This window comes from Dendropsophus ebraccatus, chromosome 10, assembly GCF_027789765.1.
Source record: "Dendropsophus ebraccatus isolate aDenEbr1 chromosome 10, aDenEbr1.pat, whole genome shotgun sequence".
In the NCBI taxonomy this organism is placed as follows: Eukaryota; Metazoa; Chordata; class Amphibia; order Anura; family Hylidae; genus Dendropsophus; species Dendropsophus ebraccatus.
The window spans coordinates 41,389,459-41,405,004 of record NC_091463.1 but is presented as its reverse complement, the minus strand read 5'-3'; the positions used below and the strand labels follow the sequence as shown (position 1 = coordinate 41,405,004).

The 15,546-nt window shown below is 43.0% G+C and overlaps 1 protein-coding gene across 1 annotated transcript in view; it reads right to left on the bottom strand.

The window, feature by feature from the left end:
• CNGA2 (cyclic nucleotide gated channel subunit alpha 2) overlaps positions 1 to 15,546 on the bottom strand; it is a 106,754-nt gene that overhangs the window by 46,252 nt on the left and 44,956 nt on the right. Inside the window, exon 5 of the mRNA XM_069985773.1 lies at positions 15,304 to 15,414. Coding sequence (XP_069841874.1) covers positions 15,304 to 15,414 — 111 coding nt within the window. The remainder of the gene's footprint in view (positions 1 to 15,303; positions 15,415 to 15,546) is intronic.

Here is a 15,546-nt window from a genome sequence, read left to right as displayed (position 1 = left end):
GAGTGTTGCTGAGGCCCCAGCTGGTAAGTAAGATGGATCGACCCATGATGATAGTGAGCCCTCTCTGTAGCTCCTTAGTGATGCCATGACATATGGATACATCATAAGTCCTTAAATAGACTCTGTCAGCAAGTTTATGCTGTCCTATTTAAGGGCAGCATAAAATAGTGACAGAGAAGCTGAATAGAATGATGTATCATTTAGGCTATATTCAGACAACGTCACAAATATTGAAAAGGCGGCCGATTTTCATATTTAAAAAAACGTCAGTTTTTGCTGCGATTTGACTGACTGCAATGGCAATGCATTGAAGTCAATGGAAAGACGAATGTCCAATGCACCATGTATTGAATAACGGACGTTAAAATAATGAACATGATCATTATTTTCGGACATCTTTTGCAAACAGCGAACTTTTTTTTATTAGTTGTTCACACACAGTTTTTCTTTTGTAACCGTTCTTTCTCCTTTTTTACTATTAAATGCAAAGGACTTTTCAATGAAGCCACACCCAAAGTCCAATAAGTAATCCCAAACTAAAATAATGTGCTAACACCAGTCATTACACTAAGGGGAGGCTGACAGCTAAATGACGCCTGTTATTTTAGGCTCAAAATAACGTACGTAATTTTAAACAGAGCTGGAAAAACATTGTGTGAACATAGCCTTACAGTGTTCTTTGCAGCTGATTTTGAGATATCCTCCTAAATAACATGAACCAAAAGGAGACCTCTCCATTTCAAGCATGAACCCAGTGATCCTGGATAGTCCTGAGAAGCAGAAAACTCCGCCCACCCGCTGCTGATTGGCAGTTATCTATCCATGCTGTATTTAGGTTGTCAACTGTCCATCAGCAGCTGGGGGGCAAAGTGAGTGGTGTGGCAAGAATCCTATTCTCCTGCAAATTAGGAGAACAGCTGAACAAAATGATGTAAGTAATACACCGATCTATTCAGCATTTCTGTCACTGGTTTATGCTGCCCTCATTTAAGGCAGTATAAACCTAGTGACAGATTCCCTTTAAGAAGTTAAATCAAAGCTATTATGTGACTTTTTAGTCTTGTGCTTGTTGAAAAAAGAAACTAAATGTAGGAAGTCCCGACCAGTAGAGAATGTCACATCTCAGTGCTTCAAATGACTGCTTTCTCTGTAAGCATACAGATCACAAGACCAAAAAGCTTCTTTCGTTGTCTTTATTACACAGAGCGATAATCTGCTTAATCAGCCTGATTTGACAGATTACACTGGTCAACAGCCAAAGGTTCCGACATGAAAACAGTTGAACTTAACTCATTTTGGGGTGGCGAGATTTTAAAATTGGCTCTAATTTTCAAGATATAGACGTACTTTCTATACTTCTCACAGCCTGTGATACAATACTAGGAAACTTTTGCATCATCAGTATTGCATCATCAACTGGTATATTGCATCAACTTAGAATGACCAATAGTTATGGTATAAGGCTAGGTTCACACTGTGTTTTTGCTGTCCATGTTTTTCATCCGTTTTTGATCTGCTTTTGCATTGATTTCTTGATTTCCATTATAAAAAAAACGGATCTGTTTTTTTAACAGACACAAAAGTAGTGTCAACACTACTTTTGTGTCCGTTAAAAAAAAAACGGATCCGATTTGATCCGTTTTTTTTTTTTAAATAATGGAAGTCAATGAAAAAACGGATCAAAACGGCTCTGCACCAAACAGGAAGCATAGAAATGAATTTAGGGTGTGTGAGCCTTTTCTTGGGAAACACAAAGAATGATCCTTGGTGATGAACAATGAAAAATGATTAATGCTGATTGTGAACTTTTTATAGATTTGATAGAGTGGTGTAAAGCAGACCACCCCTGGACTCTGGATCAGTGAAAATGTTTTTTGTGGAATGATGGATCACACTACTGTGTCTGGCAGCATAATGGACAAGTCTCATTTTGGCAAATGCCAGGAGAACATTATCTGTCTGGCAGCAATGTACCAACTCTAAAGTTTGGTGAAGAAGGGACTATGCTATGGTGTTTTTCAGGGGTCGACTTTTATGCGTTTTGCTCCTCTGCATTTACCAACCATAAAGCTACGTTCACACGTAGCAAAATAAACAGAATGCCGTTAGCCTCCCTCTCATAATGGGAGTCTATGGGAGGCGCGCGCTGCTGCTCTCCCTGCCCATGTTCATTCTTCAACGCGGAGAGACGCTGTGAGAAGAGCAGCATGCGCCTCCCATAGACTCCCACTATGAGAGGGAGGCTAACGGCCTTCCACGGCGAACAATACCGCCATGGAATTCCGCTAGTTTTGCTACGTGTGAACGTAGCCTAACAGTAACTAACCTTAGGCTAGGTTCACACTCTGTATCTGTGCGGCTGTATTGCGGGCGGTAAATCATCGGCCGGATTTTTCTGGTTTATGCGTACGCTGGAAAGTATACGATATACGTCTGCACAGTGCACACTATGTATGAATCTACGGCCCGATCGTAAACGGACCCGTAAAAAATGAACAAGACCATTGTTTGCGTATGGAAATGTAGCCGTGGATTGACAGGCGGTCCGTATGGAGTACTTCAAAAATAGCCGGCAATGATGCCGAATGCCGATGCCTCTAATAGTTAATATATTAAATTAATAAAACACATTTTCTTTGTAATAAAGTCCCTTTCGTTGTTCAATAATTTAATTCTAACGAATCCATCATTGTGCAATTAAATATACTGTTAAAATAAATATATATATAAATAAATGTATATTTATATATATATTTATTTTTTGACAGTATATTTAATTGCACAATGATGGATTCGTTTAAATTAAATTATTGAACAACGAAACTGATTTTAATTCAACGAAAATGTGTTTTATTAATTAAATATTAATTAGTACAGGAAGCTCCGGTAAGCAGTTCATTCATATTGCCGGCAATAGAGCATTCTGTACTAATCATGAATTTACTTTAATTAAAACATCAAATGTTTCTTCTAATTATGTTATCACAATAGCATTATTAGAAGAAACATTTAGAATTATATGTGCGCTCAGCTGATTGGCTGATCGGCTCAGCGCACATATAATTAACGGGTCCGCAGCACAGTGACTTCATTGTGCTGCGGACCAGCGAAGAGGCAACATCGGGGTGAGTATAAAGCTCTCCCCACCCCCTCCCCAGCACTGCACCCCTCCCAGCAAGGAAGGGGGGTCATTTAATGCCTTCGTTGCTGGGATGGGTGCAGTCTGACATCAGTCTGGCCCCCAAGGGGTTAAGGGGGATGCAATACATCCTCCCTTAACCCCTTGGGGGCCAGACTGTAATCAGCGATCTGTAAAGATGCTGCATACTGTAAGGTGCACAACACCGCTTACAATGATGGGTGTTGTGCTCCTGTTTGTGTGTTTTTTGTGTGTTTCTCCCTTTTTTTTCCCAGATATCGGTATCCTGTGGATTACGTCGGATTCCGTGGACTACGTCGATGACTAGCGGTTGTTTGTTGTTTTTTTTTTAATAAAATGGTCAATGAGGGGTGTGGGGGTGTTTTTATTTGAATAAAATTTTTTTTTAACTTGTGTCTTGTCTTTATTTCTTTACTTCATAGACTTAGTAGTGGAAGCCGTCTAATAGACGGAATCCATTACTAAGTTGGGGCCTAGTGTTAGCCGGTATAAAATGGCTAACACTAACCCCCTATTATTACCCCAGTACCCAATGCCACCAGGGGTACTGGGAAGAGCCGGGTGCCAGTGGTCCCGGAGCGTCAAAATTGGCGCTCCTGGACCGGGCGGCAGCAGGCTGGTAAGATTTAGGCTGGGGAGGGCCTAAACCAATGGCTCTTCCCACCCTGGTGTTACCAGGCTGCTGTCGTTTGGTTTTTAACCCGGCTGGTTATAAAAATAGGGGGGATCCTATGCGTTTTTTTTTTTTAAATAAATGAATAATTTAAAAAGAAACGCATAGGGTCCCCCCTATTTTTATAACCAGCTGGGTTAAAAACCAAACGACAGAAGCCTGGTAACACCGGGGTGGGAAGAGTCATTGGTTTAGGCCCTCCCCAGCCTAAATCTTACCAGCCTGCTGCTGCCCGGTCCAGGAGCGCCAATTTTGACGCTCCGGGACCACTGGCACCCGGCTCTTCCCAGTACCCCTGGTGGCATTGGGTACTGGGGTAATAATAGGGGGTTAGTGTTAGCCATTTTAAACCGGCTAACACTAGGCCCCGACTTAGTAATGGATTCCGTCTATTAGACGGCTTCCACTACTAAGTCTATAAAGTAAAGAAATAAAGACAAGACACAAGTAAAAAAATTTTTTTTATTCAAATAAAAACACCCCCACACCCCTCATTGACCATTTTATTAGAAAAAACAACAACAAACAATCGCTGGTCATCGACGTAGTCCACGGAATCCGACGTAATCCACAGGATACCGATATCTGAAAAACAAAAAGGGAGAAACACACAAAAAACACACAAACAGGAGCACAACACCCATCATTGTGAGCGATGTTGTGTTCCTTACAGTATGCAGCATCTTTACAGATCGCTGCTTACAGTCTGGCCCCCAAGTGGTTAAGGGAGGATGTATTGCATCCCCCTTAACCCCTTGGGGGCCAGACTGATGTCAGACTGCACCCATCCCAGCAAGGAAGGGGTTAAGTGACCCCCCTTCCTTGCTGGGAGGGGTGCAGTGCAGGGGAGGGGTTGGGGAGAGCTCTATACTCACCCCGATGTGTCCTCTTCGCTGGTCCGCAGCACAATGAAGTCACTGTACTGCGGACCGGCTAATTATATGTGCGCTCAGCCGATCAGCCAATCAGCTAAGCGCACATATAATTCTAAATGTTTCTTCTAATAATGCTATTGTGATAACATAATTAGAAGAAACATTTGATGTTTTAATTAAAGTAAAGTGATGATTGGTACAGAATGCTCTATTGCCGGCAATATGAATTAACGGCTTACTGGAGCTTCCTGTAATAATTAATATTTAATTAATAAAACACATTTTCGTTGTAATAAAATCAGTTTCGTTGTTCAATAATTTAATTTAAACGAATCCATTATTGTGCAATTAAATATACTGTCCAAAAATAAATATATATATATAAATATACATTTATTTATATATATATATATATATATATATATTTATTTTAACAGTATATTTAATTGCAAAATGATGGATTCGTTTAAATTTAATTATTGAACAATGAAAGGGACTTTATTACAAAGAAAATGTGTTTTATTAATTCAATATATTAACCTTGAGAGGCATCGGCATCGGCATACTGCAGAGGATCGCAAACCCCGGTAATAGCAATTCATGTAAACTGTTTCCCTGCTTTCCCAGATGCATCCAGAGGTGTTTGCATCACTTTCTTAAGATTTTATTTGTTATTTTTAGTTGAACCAGATTTCCAAGTAAATGACCGTATGTTTTCAGCCGCATGTCTATTTTTTCCCACGGCCGTAGTTTCAGCCGCACATTTCCATCCACATAAAAAATACAGCCGCACACATACATAGTGTGAACATAGCCTTAGGCTGCGTTCACACTACGTATATTTCAGTCAGTATATGTATATTTTGGTCAGTATATTTCAGTCAGTATTGCAACTAAAACCAGGAGTGGATTAACCCCTTCACGTCAGCCATCTGTATATATACGTTCCTATTGCACATGCCCCGTGCAGTAGGAATGTACATATACGTTCCGACTTTGACGGGGCTTTGTGATGAGAACGGGATCGCTGCAGGGACAGCGATCCCGTTCTCATCTGTGTACAGCACCGGAGATAATGAGGATCAGCTGCGATCCCGCAGCTGACCCCCATTAACCCCTTAGTGACCGCCGAAACGGCGGTCACTAATGGGCCGGTGCCGCCGCTGTATTTCATCTCCCCCCACCGTGAATCCACGGTGGGGGGAGATGAAATAAGTAAAAATCAGACCCCAGATCAGCCCCCTAGTGCCCCAGTCACTAACCCCCCCTCCCGCGGCGGCCATCGGATCCAAGATGGCCGCCGCGATCACTGTGAACAGACTAATGTCTGTTCACAGTGATCAAGCAAGAAAAATGAATGAAAGCCTCATGCTCTCCGCCACCGGAGGTAGCGGAGAGCATGGGGCAGTCATCGGGGACCCCCCTGTGGGGTCCCGGTACAAGCGATCAGCGGTATATACTATATACCGCTGATCGCTTGTGCCATGTGCCGCCGGCACTTTTTATCCCCTGTCACCATGAATGATTGGTGACAGGGGATAAAAAGTGATGTCCCCCCACCCCCCAAGTCGCCCCCCACCCCCCTGTCACCCCCGTCCCCCAGTCACCCCCCCTTCCCCATATACGTTACCTGATCCTGGAGCTCCTTCCTCCTCGACGTCCTGGCTGGTTATGAAGTGCGCATGCGCTCCACAACCAGCCAAGCTCTGAAAATTTAAAGTGACCAATTTGGTCTCTGTCACTGAACTATGATTACTGTGATAGAAAATATCACAGTAATCATAGTAATACAGTGAAAATGAATGTATAAAGTACAAAAAGTGACAAACATACAAAAAAATAAAACACACACTTTTTATTATAGTAATAATTACAGTTTACTCCCAAATTACCCCTAACCCCCCCCCCAGATTACCCGTAACCACCGCAGGTTGCCCGTAACCACTGCACATTGCCCGTAACCACCCCAGGTTGTCCGTAATCACGTCAGATTGCACGTAACCCCCCAGATTACCCGTAACCACCGTACGTTGCCCATAACCACCGCACGTTGCCCGTAACCACCGCACGTTGCCCGGAACCACCACACGTTGCCAGTGACCCCCTCCAGATTGTCTGTAATCACCCCAGATTGCCTGTAACCACCCCAAATTACATGTAACCACCCCAGATTAGCTATAAGCACTTCACTCTATCCGTAACAATTCTAGATTGTCTGTAACCCCTCCAGGTTGCCCCTAACCACCGCAGGTTGGGCATAACCACCGCAGCTTGGGCATAACCACCCCAGATTGCCCGTAATCATGCCAGATTACATGTAACCCCCCAGATTGCACGCAACCACCGCAGGTTGCCTCTGACCACCGCACCTTGCCTCTGACCACCGCACGTCGCCTCTGACCACCGCACGTCGCCTCTGACCACCGCACGTCGCCTATGACCACCGCACCTTGCCTCTGACCACCGCACGTCGCCTATGACCACCGCACATCGGCTATGACCACCGCACCTTGCATCTGACCACCGCACCTTGCCTCTGAACACTGCACCTTGCATTTAACCACCCCAAATTGCCAGTGACCCCCTCTAGATTGCCCGTAACCACGCCAGATTACAGGTACCCACCTCAGATTACCTATTAGCACTTCAGTTTATCCGTAACCACAGCAGGTTGCCTGTAACCACCCCAGATTGTCCGCAACCACCCCAGATTGTCCGTAACCACAGCAGGTTGCCTGTAACCATACCAGATTGTCTGTAACCACAGCAGGTTGTCCGTATTCACCCCACGTTGCCCATAACCACCCCAGGTTGCCTCTAACCACCCCAGGTTGCCTCTAACCACACCAGGTTGCCTCTAACCACACCAGGTTGCCTGTAACCACCCCAGGTTGCCGTAACCACAGCAGGTTGCCTGTGACCACCCCATGTTGACCGTATCCACCCCAGATTATCCGTAACCACCCCAGATTACCCGTAACCACCCCAGACTGCCCGTAACCACCCCAGACTGCCCGTAACCACCCCAGACTGCCCGTAACCACCTCAGACTGCCCGAAACCACCTCTAGATTACCCGGAACCACCCCAGATTACCTGTAACCACCCCACATTACCTGTAATCTAATTTTTTTTATTGTATTTTAGTAACTGCGCTATTCTAATAACTGTTACTATTTGCGGTTTTGCTCCAGCAAATTGGCTTCCCTTCTGAGCCCTGCTGTGTGCCCATACAGTGGTTTATGCCCACATATGGGGTACCGTTGTACTCAGGAGAACCTGCGTTACAGATTTTGGGGTACATTTTTTATCCTGTTCCTTGTGAAATTTAGAAATTTCAAACTAAACCAACATATTATTGGAAAAATTCAAGTTTTTCATTTTTACTGGCCAATTTTGAATACTTTCCTCTAATACCTATGGGGCCAAAATGCTCATCCTACCCCAATATGAATTCTTTGAGGGGTGTACTTTCCGAAATGGGGTGACTTTTGGGGGGATTCTATTCTGTAGACACTACAGGGGCGCTGCAAATGCACCTGGTGCTCAGAAATTTCTTCAGAAAATCTGCAGAGAAAATGCTAATTGGCGCTCCTTCCCTTCTGAGCCCGGCTGTGTGCCCAAACAGTGGTTTATGCCCACATATGGGGCACCGTTCTACTCAGGAGACCCTGCGTTACAGATTTTGGGGTGAATTTTCTCTCCTGTTCCTCGTGAAATTGAGAAATTTCCAACTAAAGGAACATATTATTGGAAAAATTCGAGTTTTTCATTTTTACTGTCTACTTTTGAATACTTTCCTCTAATACCTGTGGGGTCAAAATGCTCACCACACACCAAGATGAATTCTTTGAGGGGTGCACTTTCCAAAATGGGGTGACTTATGGCGAGATTTTACTCCGCTGGCACTACAGGGGCACTGCAAACCCACCTGGCGCTCAGAAACTTCTTCAGCAAAATCTGCATTGAAAAAGCTAATTGGCGCTGCTTCCATCCTGAGCCATGATGTGTGCCCATACAGTGGTTTATACCGACATATGAGGTACCTTTTTACTCAGGAGAACCTGCGATACAAATTTTGGGGTACTTTTTTTCTCTTGTTCCTCGTGAAATTGAGAAATTTCAAACTAAACGAACATATTATTGGGAAAATTTTAGTTTTTCATTTTTACTGTCTACTTTTGAATACTTTCCTCTAATACCTGTGGGGTCAAAATGCTCACCACACCCCAAAATGAATTTTTTGAGGGGTGCACTTTCCAAAATGGGGTGACTTATGGCGAGATTTTACTCCGCTGGCACTACAGGGGCTCTGCAAACACACCTGGCGCTCAGAAACTTCTTCAGCAAAATCTGCATTGAAAAAGCTAATTGGTGCTCCCTTCCTTCTGAGCCCCGCTGTGTGCCCATACAGTGGTTTATGCTCACATATGAGGTACCGTTGTACTCATGAGAACCTGCGTTACAAATTTTGGGGTACTTTTTTTCTCTTGTTCCTCGTGAAATTGAAAAATTTCAAACTAAAGGAACATATTATTGGAAAAAATTTGAGTTTTTCATTTTTACTGTCTAATTTTGAATACTTTCCTCTAACACCTGTGGGGTCAAATTGCTCATCCTACCCCAAGATGAATTCTTTGAGGAGTGTACTTTCCAAAATGGGGTGACTTATGGGTTTTTTTCTCTCTGCTGACACTACAGGGGCACTGCAAATGCACCTGGCGCTCGGAAACTTCTTCAGCAAAATCTGCAATGGAAAAGCTAATTGGCGCTCCTTCCCTTCTGAGCCCCGCTGTGTGCCCATGCAGTGGTTTACGCCCACATATGGGGTACCGTAGTACTCAAGAGAACATGTGTTACAAATTTTGGGGTGCTTTTTCTCTCATGTTCCTTTTGAAAATGAGAAACTTTAATCTAAATGTATATATTATAGGAAAATTTTAATTTTTCATTTTTTTACAGCTGGGATAATGGTGAATACTTTCCTCCAGCCCCTGTAGGGTTAAAATGCTCATTATACCCCTAGATTAATTCTTTAAGGTGTCTAGTTTCCAAAATGGGGTCACTTATGGGGGTTTCCAGTATACAAACCTCCTAAATCAACTTAAAATAAGAACTGGTCCCTAAAAAAATCAGTTTTGGAAACTTTCACGAAAATGTGGTAATTTGCTGATACATTTCTAACCCCCGTAACACCCTAAAAAAGTAAAATATGTTTATGAAATGAAGCCAGAATAAAGAGGACATATTGGTAATGTGACTTAGTAACTAATTTATGTAATACAACTTTCTTTTTTTAGAAGCAGAGAATTTCAAAGTTCATAAAATGCTAATTTTTTCAATTTTTCATGATATTTTGATGTTTTTCACAAAAAACACACAAAGTAGTGACCAAATTTTGCCACTAATATAAAGTGCCATATGTGACGAAAAAACAATCTCAGAATCGCTAGCATACGTTAAAGCATCACTGAGCTATAAGCGCATAAAGTGAGACAGGTCAGATTTAGATAAATGAGCCTGGTCTTTTAGGTGCAAATAGGCTCGGTCTTGAAGGGGTTAAAAACACAGAAAGGATCTGTTCACACAATGTTGAAATTGAGTGGATGGCCGCCATTTAATGGCAAATATTTGCTGTTATTTTAGAACAACGGCTGCTGTATTGAAATAATGGCAGTTATTTACTGTTATATGGCGGCCATCCACTCAGTTTCAACATTGTGTGAACAGATCCTATCTGTGTTTTTAATCCACTCCTGGTTTTGGTTGCAATACTGACTGAAATATACTGACTGAAATATACGTAGTGTGAACGCAGCCTGAGGCTGGGTTCACACTACGTATATTTCAGGCAGTATTTGGTCCTTTTGTCAGGTCCTCATAGCACCCAAAACCAGGAGTGGATTGAAAACACAGAAAGGATCTGTTCACACAATGTTGAAACTGAGTGGATGGCCGTCATATAATGGTAAATAACTGCAATTATTTCAATATAACAGCCGTTGTTTTAAAATAACAGCAAATATTTGCCATTAAATGGCGGCCATCCACTCAATTACAACATTGTGTGAACAGATCCTTTCTGTGTTTTCAATCCACTCCTGGTTTTGGTTACTATACAGCCTCAAATATACAGCCTCAAATATACGTAATGTGAACCCAGCCTTAAAGCGTAACTGTCATGTTTTTTTTATTGCAGAAATCAGTAGTATAAGCGATTTTAAGAAACTCTGTAATAGGTTTCATCAGCCAAAAAAGCCTCCTTCTGTACTCAAGAAGCAATCTCCCAGCCTCCCCCCCTGACTTCTTATCTGTGCATTATCAGGCAAACACGTCTTCATTACAGAGAAGCCAGTGAAGACGGGCTCTGCTCTCTCCATTGCAAGCCTATGAAGGGGGGAGGGGCTGAGGGAGATGAGGGAGCAGGAAGAGGTGACATAAAGGTCAGCTGTTTGTAGACTCTCTGGGCACCTAAAACGCTAAATTCAGGTGTCAGAAAGGTCAGTGCTTATCTATGAACTTACTGAGAGAAGATTGCAGGGTGTTGTGCTTTGCAGAAATCCTCTGTGCTCAGTCACTCCTAACAGCTCCTCCCCTCTCCATAGCCACATAATGGAGACAGAAATCCTGCTTTATCTGATGTGAGGGGGGAGGCTGGGAGATTGCTTTTTCAGTTTAGAAGGAAACTCTTTTAGTACATAAAACCTATTACAGAGTTTCTTAAAATCGCTTGTACTGTTGATATTTAATGTTTTTAGAAAAATGACCCTGAAATGACAGTTACGCTTTAACACTGTCTGCCAGTTTGTGGTTGAGTTGCTGTGGTTCCTAAATGCTTCCATGTTATAGTACACTATCCACAATAGTGGATTATGGGAGGTACAAATATCATGCATTGATTTGACTGCCGTGGTGTTATCACTACTGAATTCTGTAAGCTCTTTAGAATAACCCTTTCTTTTACAAATGTTTTTAATGGCAGACTGCATTGCGAGGTACTTGGCCTTAAATCCCTGGTTCCAAACTGCTGACATTGTTAGATAATTGGTAGGGCAAATAGACACATGGTATCATATGTAGAAAAATGCTTTTATTCTCCAGTGCAAAGTGTTGTTGAGATATTCCAAAGGTCCCTGAAGTGCTGCAGGCTCAAATGCCTCATCGATTTCCTTCCCATCTCAGTTCCTGATTGAGTTGCTACAGTTGGAAGCCAAGCCCTGACTGTTGATTAACCCCTTTGTGCTGCAGCTAGTTTGGGCCTTAATGACCAGGCTAATTTTTCAAAATCTGACCTGTCTCACTTTATGCTCCTATAGCTCAGTGATGCTTTAACGTATGCTAGCGATTCTGAGATTGTTTTTTTTCGTCACATATGGCACTTTATGTTAGTGGCAAAATTTGGTCACTACTTTGTGTGTTTTTGGTGAAAAACATCAAAATATCCTGAAAAATAAAAAAAATTAGCATTTTATGAACTTTGAAATTCTCTGCTTCTAAAAAAAGAACATCGTAGCACATAAATTAGTTACTAAGTCACATTACCAATATGTCTTCTTTATTCTGGCATAATTTGGTAAACATATTTTACTTTTTTAGGGTGTTATGGGACTTAGAAATTTATCAGCAAATTATCACATTTTCGTGAAAGTTTCCAAAACGGATTTTTTTTAGGGACCAGTTCTATTTTTAAATGGATTTAGAAGTCTGGTATCCGGAAAACCCCCATAAGTGACCACATTTTGGAAACTACACACCTTAAAGAATTAATCTAGGGGAAAATGAGCATTTTAACTCTACAGGGGCTGGAGGAAAGTATTCACAATTAGGCAGTAAAAAAATGGAAAATTAAAATTTTCCAATAATATATACGTTTAGATTAAAGTTTCTCATTTTCAAAAGGAAAATGAGAGAAAAAGCACCCCAAAATTTGTAACGCAGGTTCTCTTGAGTACAACGGTACCCCATATGTGGGCGTAAACCACTGTATGGGCACACAGCCGGGCTCAGAAGGAAGGGAGCGCCAATTACCTTTTCCAATGCAGATTTTGCTGAAGAAGTTTTTGAGCGCCAGGTGTGTTTGCAGTGCCCCTGTAGTGTCAGCAGAGAGAAAACCCCCCATAAGTCATCCCATTTTGGAAAGTGCACCCCTCAAAGAATTCATCTTGGTGTGTGGTGACCATTTTGACCCCACAGGTATTACAGGAAAGTATTCAAAAGAAGACAGTAAAAATGAAAAACTCGAATTTTTCCAATAATATGTTCCTTTAGTTTGAAATTTCTCAATTTCACGAGGAACAGGAGAGAAAAAGTACCCCAAAATCTGTAACGCAGGTTCTCCTGAGTACAAAGGTACCCCATATGTGGGCATAAACCACTGTATGGGCACACAGCAGGGCTCAGAAGGGAAGGAGCGCCAATTTACTGGAGCAAAACCGCAGCTAGTAATGGTTATTAGAATAGTGCAGTTACTAAAATAAAATAAAAAAAATGAGATTACAGGTAATGTGGGGTGGTTACGGACAGTCTGGGGTGGTTATGGGCAACCTGAGGTAGTTACAGGTAATCTGGGGTGGTTACAAACAACATTTGGTGGTCACAGGAAACCTGCTGTGGTTACGGCAACCTGGGTTGGTTACAGGCAACGTGGGGTGGTTACGGGCAACATGTGTTGGTTACGGGCAACCTGCAGTGCTTACAGACAATCTGGGGTGGTTACGGGCAACGTGGGGTGGTTACGTGCAATGTGGGGTGGTTACGGATAAACTGAAGTGCTTATAGGTAATCTCGGGTGGGTACCTGTAATCTGGCATGGTTACCGAAATCTGGAGGGGGTCAGAGGCAACGTGCGGTGGTCAGAGGCAACGTGCGGTGGTCAGAGGCAACCTGCGGTGGTCAGAGGCGACGTGGCGTGGTTAGAGGCGACGTGCGGTGGTCAAGGGCAACCTGCTGTGGATACGGCAACCTGGGGTGATTACAGGCAACGTGGGGTGGTTACAGGCAACAGGGGGTGGTTACAGGCAACGTGGGGTGGTTACGGGCAACCAGCAGTGCTTACAGACAATCTGGGGTGGATACAGGCAACGTGGGGTGGTTACGGGCAACCTGCAGTGCTTACAGACAATCTGGGGTGGTTACGGGCAACGTGGGGTGGTTACGGGCAACCTGCGGTGGTTACGGGCAACGTGCGGTGGTTACGGGCAACAGGCAGTGGTTACGGGCAACGTGCGGTTGTTATGGGCAACGTGCAGTGGTTACGGGTAATCTGGGGGGTGGGTTAGGGGTAATTTGGGAGTAAACTGCAATTATTACTATAATAAAAAGTGTGTGTTTTATTTTTTTGTATGTTTGTCACTTTTTGTACTATATACATTCATTTTCACTGTATTACTATGATTACTGTGATATTTTCTATCACAGTAATCATAGTTCAGTGACAGAGACCAAATTGGTCTGTGTCACTTTAAATTTTCAGAGTTGGCTGGTTGTGGAGTGCATGCGCACTTCATAACCAGCCAGGACGTCGAGGAGGAAGGAGCTCCAGGATCAGGTAACGTATATGGGGAAGGGGGGGGGGGTGACTGGGGGACGGGGGGTGACTGGGGGGGTGGGGGGCGACTTGGGGGACAGGACACATCACTTTTTATCCCCTGTCACCAATCATTCATGGTGACAGGGGATAAAAAGTGCCAGGATGCACGTGGCACAAGCGACCAGCGGTATATAGTATATACCGCTGATCGCTTGTACCAGGACCCCACAGGGGGGTCCTTGATCACTGCCCCATGCTCTCCGCTACCTCCGGTGGCAGAGAGCATGGGGTTTTCATTCATTTTAACTTTTCCATCGCTGTGAACAGACATTAGTAAACATAATTTCCAAGATTGCCGCCGGGGGAGGGGGGTTAGTTATCGGGGCACTAGGGGGTCTGATGGACACTTATTTCATCTCCCCCCGCCGTGGATTCACGGCGGGGGGAGATGAAAGGTGGCGGCACCGGTAATCCCCTTTACCGACGGCCGCCGCTATAACGTTAATAGCGGCGATCGTCGGTAAGGGGGGGGGGCTGGGACGGACATTAGTTTCTGTACTAGTTTATTAAGACTCATAGTCCTATGGTTCTATCATTGACTAGACCAAAATGTGGATCTTATCTATTAACAAAGAGCCAAGACATTAACAAGCCCAAATTGAATTACAGTCAGCGCTGCAGACCCTTTTACTCTGGATCATGGGTCCCCAGATGTCATAATCCAGCTAATTAAAAACTATTGACATAGACATTCATTATGCCATAACTTTATGAAATGGGGATAAACCATTCAATAAGGCATATATTTAATGGTTATTCCAGTGAAACAACTGCTTTAAAGGGGTATTCCAGAGAAAAAAAATGAGCAAACATTTTTTTTCATCTGCTTTGGACAGTTTATGACAAGAACAGAGATGGTAGCAGGCAACACAAGGGTCTTTTTTTAAACAGAAATAATTTTAAAATTATTGAATAACTGTCGGGCGCCAGTTAATTTGAAAATATTTTTTTCCACCAGAGTACCCCTACTCTGAAAAAACAAGAAACCTCAGCATTTAGGAACTTACCTGACAACTAGTAAAAACCAATTATATAGTACGGGCAATGAAATTACAAGGAGCCAGCGGTAATACCATTTTCCGGAAGGGTCAACTACAAGCCTCTCAGATATCTTCAACCTGGATGCACGAAAAGAAAAAAAGTCTGTTATACAGGAAACAATTTTTTTTACTAAGATTTCTGAGACAAAAGGCAAACTGCAACACTAACAAAGAAGTGGTTTCAGCAAAGCTTGAAAAAGACTTTTTGTT